The sequence below is a fragment of the Barbatula barbatula genome, assembly GCF_947034865.1.
Source record: "Barbatula barbatula genome assembly, chromosome: 12".
Classification (NCBI taxonomy): Eukaryota; Metazoa; Chordata; class Actinopteri; order Cypriniformes; family Nemacheilidae; genus Barbatula; species Barbatula barbatula.
Window position 1 is genome coordinate 1,655,840 of NC_136775.1, and position 7,882 is coordinate 1,663,721.

Genomic DNA, 7,882 nt, shown 5'->3' on the forward strand with positions numbered 1-7,882 from the left:
CTTGTATTTGAGGCTCATTCTGCATTTATCTTGTATTTGAGGCTCATTCTGCATTTATCTTGTATTTGAGGCTCATTCGTTGTTTTTGTGCAGTTTTGTTGCGGTGTTGTTGTTCAAATCCTTTCACCCACGCTGCCGTGACTGTGACGTCACACAGAACCCTGACGCTAAGCTGCGTTTGCTAGCGGCGGTGATCAGATCAGTGAGTGATCGCTTCGGCGTCTGACGGATTTCGCTTTTGACGGATCTTGGATACTTTCTGCTTCCAAACGATTGAAAGTCGGTTTTGATTGTTTGAAAACTTCTTGCCGATCAGAATCGGAGTAAGATTTGAGTGTCTCGATCTGTGTAAAATCTCAGTTTAGCGTTCGATCGGCGCACAGGTTTCGCATACAAAAGAGCCCTCAAGCGTTCAGAGAGTAAGTTGTAAACATACTTGTAAACATTCAAGTTATCTTAAAAACGGATTTATGAATGTTTTAACGTGTTAATCTGTAAATTGTCACCGATTGAAAACGTTTATTTTCATTTCACAGAAATGATCAGGAAGAAATTTAGACCCTCTGGAGAAGAAGAGGCTAATACTGGTAAAGTTTGTCTGTCTTTAATACTTATTCTATCATATTTAATTCCTAACTGTAAATGTATGTCGTGTTCAGGGGAAATGTGTGGTACATTTCCCCTGTTTGCTTCAAAATGACTCAACTTCACCATTAGTTTGCTCACGACATGTAGCAGTTTTCGTAAAAAATCCCTTTAATGAAGACACATGAAATATGTGTGGTTGCTTGCTTCTCCTAATACCGTAAATTAGTATTTTGTCAGATTTGTTGAGGTGTTTTCAATAGTCTGACTTTGCAAAAAATGCCAAATATGTATATAATCTGTATAATATAATATGTATTAGCAGATTTGAACAGAAGTGAAGAGTAAACGGGCCCATAAACATTCTGAATATAGTAAACATTGTGTGTGCATGCCAGTATTCACCTCTTTATATCTGTATTCTGCATTTATGTTTTTGCCAAATCCTAAAAAACAATCTCGGTTGCAGTTACAACAAATTTGTAAATGTGCCAAATCATGTTTTCTTTAAATCTTTGAATCTTACGTCTTTAAATCATTTCTATGTGTATTATGGTCATTTCAGTCCTGTGTCTGTTGACATACAGTCATCCAGCAGCAATGTGAAGGAAATTAAATCATCGTGTTTTGCAGAGAATAGCGTTCTGGTCCCACAACCACCATCTGAGGTTTGCCCCGAGATGGATGTAGCGGTCCAAGAATCAGCTCAGTCTCGCAGGCGTGCATTCTGCAGACAGTTTAAATTAAAGGAGCAGGTAAGAACATCACATGAGTGTTATCATACATACATATTTTGATATGTCATGTATAAAAGCAGGATGCTTTCGTAAATTCGAAGTGAAGGGAAACTCACCTCTTTTACACATGACACTGCTGTGTTGAGTTCTGTTATGTTCTAAGGTGTTTCTTATGTACCAGGACAATCTTTCTCCATGCCGTGATACTATTACCACCTGGAACAGAAGACTGCCACATCACCTGAGTGTAGAGGAGGATGAATCACTCCGGTTCCCCTTTCCACCACCTAAGGAGAGCTCAGAAATAAAGATTGCGTGCCAGAAAATTGTTCGCCCCATCTCAAAGGAGATTGGCCATAGGACGATCATCAGGGGTGAGCTTGTAAAATCAATATTCAAGTCAGAATGAAATCTGTTTACATTTTGATATAAAGAAACACTTGGGTGTGAAATAAAATAAATAAAGTGTAATTAATCTGATGTAATGCAGGTGACCCAGTCCGATACCCACCAGTTGGCAGATGGTTTTGCTGCAACCTATTAAAAGAGGAGAGGGTGAGAACATCTAGAGAGTGTTATCATATCAAAGTGGTGTTTGTTTATTTGGTCACAAATATTACATATGAATATCAGAATTTCTTTTTGATATGTTCTGTGTACCAGTAGGTTGCATTTGTAAATTCGTAGTGAGGGAAACTTGCCTCTTTTACACATTAAACAGCTGCGTTGTGTTTTTACGTACCAGGACCTTAATACTCAGACCTTGCTCGCAATGAACACCTGGTTAATACAAAAGTCTCAGCGCCAGAGGCAAGAGGCCCGGAAATCACACCCACCACCAGGTACCCAGCAATCTAACAAGCTCCATATTTGAAACCAAAGCAGTTAGCTTGCCAAACCAATATTAAATTCAGAATCAAAAATAACATTTGAATTTAAAAACACACGAGTGTAAAGTAAAGATGCAATACATCTGATGTTATACAGGTGTCACTGTCCCACACCCTCCATCCCGCAGGAGTGTAGCCTGGAGACAATTTAAAGAAGAGCAGAAGGTGAGAACATCATATCAAAATGGCGTTTGTTCATTTGGCCACAAAGATTACATACACATATTTGAATTAGTTTTTCTTTTCTGTATAATAATAGGATTTTTGTAAATTCATCGTGAATGAAACTCGCCTCTTATACGGCACATTAAACAGCTGCGATATGTTCTAATGTGTATTTTGTATCTACCAGGACAATCAATCTGCCGACCGTGATACATTTTCCAGCTGGTCCAGAAGACCTGTCAAACTGCCAGACTATCTGAGGTGTGCGCAGGGAAATGTCAATGACTCGGACCATCTCCCCATTAATCACCAAAACCGTAAGCTTAAACAATATTAAATTCAGAATCACAAGTAACTTTTTAAAACATCATTTGAGTGTGAAGTAAAATATTCAAGGTGTAATAACTCTGATGTTATATGCAGGTGTTTTTTGCAAACTTTACAAAGAAGAAGTGAAGGTGAGTACACCATATGACAAATCAAAATGGTGTTTGTTTATTTGGCCACAAGGATTTCACACAAAGATCTTAATTTGTTTTTGATGCTTTAAACATGTGTTTTTGTCTTGAATGTACCAGGACAAGCCTTCTATACATCAGCCCACATTTTCCTCCTGGTCTAGACAACAACCCAAAATAAGGAGAAGGGAGGGTGACACAGATGTATGTATATGCTTTTCATTCCATCTATAGTTTTTACCTACATTTAAATTTTAATGTGACCCTAACTCACACAGCTTCTGTATATCTCCTGTTAATCTTGAGGACTAACGGAATATAATCACACCCAAATATCCGTAGAGTCTTTAGTTTGATCACATTTATAAAAGACAGATACAGCTGTGCGATTATTTCCAAAAACATGTGATGCATGTGGGGGCGGAACTAAAGCACGTGCGCACACATTGCCAAGAAAACACAGACATCAGTTTCACTCACCGGGTGCGGCTCATGTCCGGCTTCTTTTAGCGCTGGGACTGCCGCTCCATCTATCAGTTTTTCCGTTTATATAACATGCATCACCAAAATGCAGCAAACTAACACCACAGCTCTCTCTCTCCTGCAAACAAGTGAAAGTGACTTGTGCGCATGCTCCTTCTCCCGCTCTCCATGGTTGACGCAGGCCTGCCACATGCTTTTCTGGGAGAATTGTCCAATAAGGGATAAGCAATCTTTAATGTTTGAAGAAAACTTTCCGAAACCTTTACAAACACTGGGGGAGTGTATCGAGCACAGAAATACTACGTCATACGTCCGACTCGTTTTTTGACAAGTTGACCGTGTTAAGCATGAGAAGACAACACGTTTAACAGTGTAAAGACGTCAGAATGCATGACACACCGTTGCACAAATCATGAAATCATGAACATTGTGTTTTATTGTCTGTTCCAGCCCAGCGACATCAGGTTTTCGAGATTTTCCCAACTGCCGGATATCCCAGTGATAGATGGTTCTGTTGTGAAGGTAAGAATATTTCATTTTTTCACTATAGTTTTAAATCCATTTGAACTCAAAGAAATGATAAACATTTGTAATATGCATTTTATCTTTGATCTATGCTTTTGGCTCTTCTAAGTATCTCTATTACTTTTTTAGGAGGACGTCTGTAAACTGTTAATTTTACTGCAAAATTTAAAAGAAACAGAGGCTAGAAGGAACATCCCTAAATCTCCGCACCACAGAGGTGAGCAAGATGACCCCATGTGCTATATTCTCAGTCAAGAATGTAAAATCTTAATGAACATTTGCTTGCATGTAAAGTAATACATAAACTCCTTCAGGAGAACTGTAGTAACATGAAATATTTCAATATGTTGTTTCGCAGATGCTCACGCCCTGCCAGAACAGGACAGTGAAAACAGATATAATGAATACGAGACATTTCGCAGAAGTGTGGCAGTGGTATGAACATATATTCTATGCATTAGTTTTTTCTACTCCTTTTTATTCTAACAAATCACCCCTCTTATCAGATGTGTTCAACCTTTTGTTGTTCCTATTTTCTTTTTGTACAGGGATGTTGGGATCTTTGGTGTGCTCAGAAATGTATTTCAACCCTCAAAGCTGCTCACAGAGAAGTAAGAGAACGCATTGTATTACTATTTTGAGAAGCTCAAACGAATACGAACATTTGTATTTAGCCTGTTTAGGGACATGAAGTGTCCGAGCTATTCTAACAACTTCTTTATTTCATTGTCAACAGCAGTCAAGCGATATAGATGCCCATTCAACATTCAATCTAGAGGACTTTAAAAAGCACTCGTTGCAGCGCAGATTTAATAGGATTTGGGGAGACCTCGACCACAGATTGCTCGATACTGATGAATGCTCATCAAGGTCATCATCGGAGACAACTAATGAAAACAAGATGCTGAGGAAACTTCAGCACTTTCAGACACACTTGCACTCCGCTTTGAAATCTTTCATTGAGCAACAAGAAACGTAAGACATTATTCATCATTGTACATTCAGAAAGGCTTTCATTTGTGAATATTATTTTTATATATATATATATATATATACTGTATATATATATATATATATATATATATATATATATATATAAGCATGCCTTTGTTTGAGGCTGATATTTCCAAACACGATTCTGACAGAATGATTTTCTTTAAACAGGGCTCATGCACTGGATGTGAAGCTCGACACTGAACTGTACGTAGACACATCACACAACATTAGTTTGCTTCTGTTTATACACATCTGTTCATACACAAAGTCCATTATTAATATCATCACTGTTGTACAACCTGATTGCAGAGAATACGAGAAGGTCGAGAAGACCTCAGAATCCTACAGACTGTGCAAGGAGCTTTGTCTTATGATCATGCTACATGAGTGGCAAGAAAGGTTCCGGATGGATCCAGAGGTATGTTTACACTTTTCTTTTTAACATGGGTATAAATAAAGTGTTTGTATATTATTTTGTGTAGTTTCTTTTTTAGGAAAGATTTCAAGTTGTTTTCACCTGTGTGTGTGTGTGTGTGTATAACAGGATCCGTTTAACTTTGAGGACCCACAACACCTGATACACTGGATAAGATATCTGGGATTGTCAGATCTTCTGGGGGAGTGTGATTTTCACGTCGGGCTGTAGGTGAAAAAGATCAAGACAGGAGGCAGTGAGAGGAAGTATTCTCAAGTGTTTTTGCAGATGAGTAAACTATGTATTGCAGCTGTTAATGCCGACATCGAATAGACGTTAGCCAGACGGACCATCAGGGAGCCATCAGGGAGTGTACTTTGTCTGGCAATTCGAGTGTTGCTAAGATGTTGTAACTGGTCACTATGCTTTTTGTCTAGTTGTTAAGTTTTTTTAGGATTTATAGGCTGGTTGCTAATGTATTGCTAAGGTAAGTCGGTTACTAGGGTAATATCTTTGCTATAGTGCTATATTTATGTTGTACTTTAGCTGGTCAATATACTTTAGCTGGTCAATATACTTTAGCTGGTCAATATACTTTAGCTGGTCAATATACTTTAGCTGGTCAATATACTTTAGCTGGTCAATATACTTTAGCTGGTCAATAGGATGATCTGGTTCCCTTTCTGTCAGCGGACTGTCCCTCTTCAGTGACTTCCCCTGGCGTCTCAGCAGTTCGGGAGGTGTTTTTCTCTCTAAAAGAGCAAATTTCTACAGCGCAGCATGTCTCGCTGTTCTCACGGGTGCAACACACTCATTGAGGAGGGGGAGGAACACGATGTCTGCTCGCGTGCTTGGGGGTCCAACACGCTGATGCAGCCGTTGTGGATAAATCCTGCCCGCACTCCGGAGGGTGACGTACTGGCTTCCGTCCCGGATGATTCCTTTGAGCCCCCTCCCCCGGGAGGTTGAGCTCGGGATGAAACGGACATCGAAAAGTCTGCCGTGCGCTCTCGGGCTGCCGCGAGCATTCAGAGGCGATGCACAGCACCGCCCACCCGGCGCTCGCGGCTAGACGATTGGTCATCGGGGCGGGGCGCGACTCTAAGCCCAGCCCCGGTGCCTTTTTTGTCCCCGAGGTGCATGAGGAGCTCGGTAAGATTGAGAACGCCCCCTTTTCGGCGCGTTTTCCGTCAGACTGACTCTGTCACTTTCGCTTCCCTCGATGGGGGGGCAGCTAGGGGCTACGTCGACGTACCCCGGGTGGCGCGTGACGTCGCGGTGCACTTGTGCTGCAGACGCCGGCCACCTGGGGGGGCCGACCTAGCCTCCCGTCCGCGGCTTGTGGGTTCTTGGCACCCCGGTGCCGGGAGCTTGCAGTGCCGCGGACCACGCTGCCCTCGCTCTTCACACCATGGCCATCCTGCGGGTCCATCAGTGAAAGAGTTACACGAGGGAAGACCGACCCAGGGGTAATGCAGGAACTCTGCGCCACCACCGACCTCGCCCTCCGGGGCGACGAAAGTGGTGGCGCGGGCCCTGGGTCGGACGATGTCCACGATGGTGGTCCAGGTGAGGCACCTCTGGCTCAACCTTGCCCAGATGCGGGATGCCGAGAAGGTCCGCTTTCTCGATGCTCCCATCTCGCAGGGTGGGCTGTTTGGTGAGCCCCGCCATGGGCCGGCCGCCTTCTGGCTGTCGAGGTCCCGTTCGGGGTCTGCTCCTAAACAGCCCCGGCCACCTTTGTCGTCGTCCCCGGTTCCGGCGCCCCCTCCTCAGGCGGCCCCCCGGAGGAAGACGTCAAGGGAAGGTCCGCCGTATCATCAGCAGTCGCCACGGAAGCACAAGCGCTCCTGATGGGGTGAACCCAAGGAGAACAAGATTGGGCCTGACCCCAGCCATTCTATCGCTGCCGGGTCGGACTGGGATGGTTCCTGCCCCATCCCAACATCTGCTGGGCCCCTTCGGGGGCCTGGTGCCCACATGTTCACAAGAGCTTTTCGTTCCCCCTGGGTCTTTCTCACAGCCGCTCTCACCCTCTGCGGACGGTGTTCGGCAACTCGACATTGCGTCACGGTGACACGCAGTGCAGAGTATAAACAGCCAGCCCTCAGCACTCTCACCTCAACGGTGCGTTGAGCTGCGCCATCACCAGGCAGGAAACACAGCGGAGCTGGTCCCTTCCCGTGGGGGTCTCCCCCGGCGGGGGACCGGCGCTGCTGGCTTTCGAACCACCCCATCGCGGGATGATGAAGCAGATCGTATCTCTAGTCCCCCTGTTCGGTCTTTGGGTGCTTGGGTAGCACTTTCCAAGCCGTCACGGTAGCTACAGAATACGGTCCGTCTCGGCTATGCGCCTCCGCCCAGGTTTCGGGGCATCCTCTTCACCTCAGCAGAGGCAGAGATGCTCCTGTACTACGGGCCGAGATTGCCCGTCCCCCAGGCCGAGATGTCCAGCGGGTTTTACTGCCCGTACTTCGTCGTCCCCAAGAGAGGCGGAGGGTTGCGCCCTATTCTTGATCTGCGTACCCTGAACAAGCACCTGCAGAAGCTGCCGTTCAGGATGCTCACGCAGAGGCGCATCTTGACGTCTGGCAGACGTCAGGATTGGTTCGTAGCCATCGACCTGAA

At 44.3% G+C, this 7,882-nt stretch overlaps 2 protein-coding genes across 2 annotated transcripts; both read left to right on the plus strand.

Moving 5' to 3' along the window:
- Positions 1–912: 912 nt before the first annotated feature.
- Positions 913–3,147, plus strand: LOC306901303 (uncharacterized protein; the record flags this gene model as incomplete). Its single annotated transcript, XM_079468982.1, has 9 exons — positions 913–1,340; positions 1,504–1,696; positions 1,813–1,877; positions 2,068–2,164; positions 2,310–2,377; positions 2,565–2,694; positions 2,801–2,835; positions 2,956–3,039; positions 3,142–3,147. Exons 1-9 carry the CDS (start codon positions 1,266–1,268, stop codon positions 3,145–3,147), a joined length of 753 nt encoding a protein of 250 aa, XP_079325108.1. The 5' UTR covers positions 913–1,265.
- A 584-nt stretch (positions 3,148–3,731) lies between these two features.
- On the plus strand, positions 3,732–7,882 carry LOC306902052 (uncharacterized protein). Its single transcript, XM_079470336.1, has 8 exons — positions 3,732–3,840; positions 3,973–4,060; positions 4,202–4,278; positions 4,392–4,454; positions 4,580–4,818; positions 5,008–5,043; positions 5,149–5,257; positions 5,384–7,882. Exons 1-8 carry the CDS (start codon positions 3,739–3,741, stop codon positions 5,483–5,485), a joined length of 816 nt encoding a protein of 271 aa, XP_079326462.1. The 5' UTR covers positions 3,732–3,738; the 3' UTR covers positions 5,486–7,882.

Excerpts from the sequence above, each read along its gene's own strand:
- LOC306902052 (XM_079470336.1), top strand. The coding sequence starts at position 3,739 with ATGAACATTGTGTTTTATTGTCTGTTCCAGCCCAGCGACATCAGGTTT. Across the intron at positions 3,841-3,972 it reads TAGATGGTTCTGTTGTGAAG|GAGGACGTCTGTAAACTGTT; the intron begins GTAAGAATATTT and ends TTACTTTTTTAG. Across the intron at positions 5,258-5,383 it reads GGTTCCGGATGGATCCAGAG|GATCCGTTTAACTTTGAGGA; the intron begins GTATGTTTACAC and ends TGTGTATAACAG.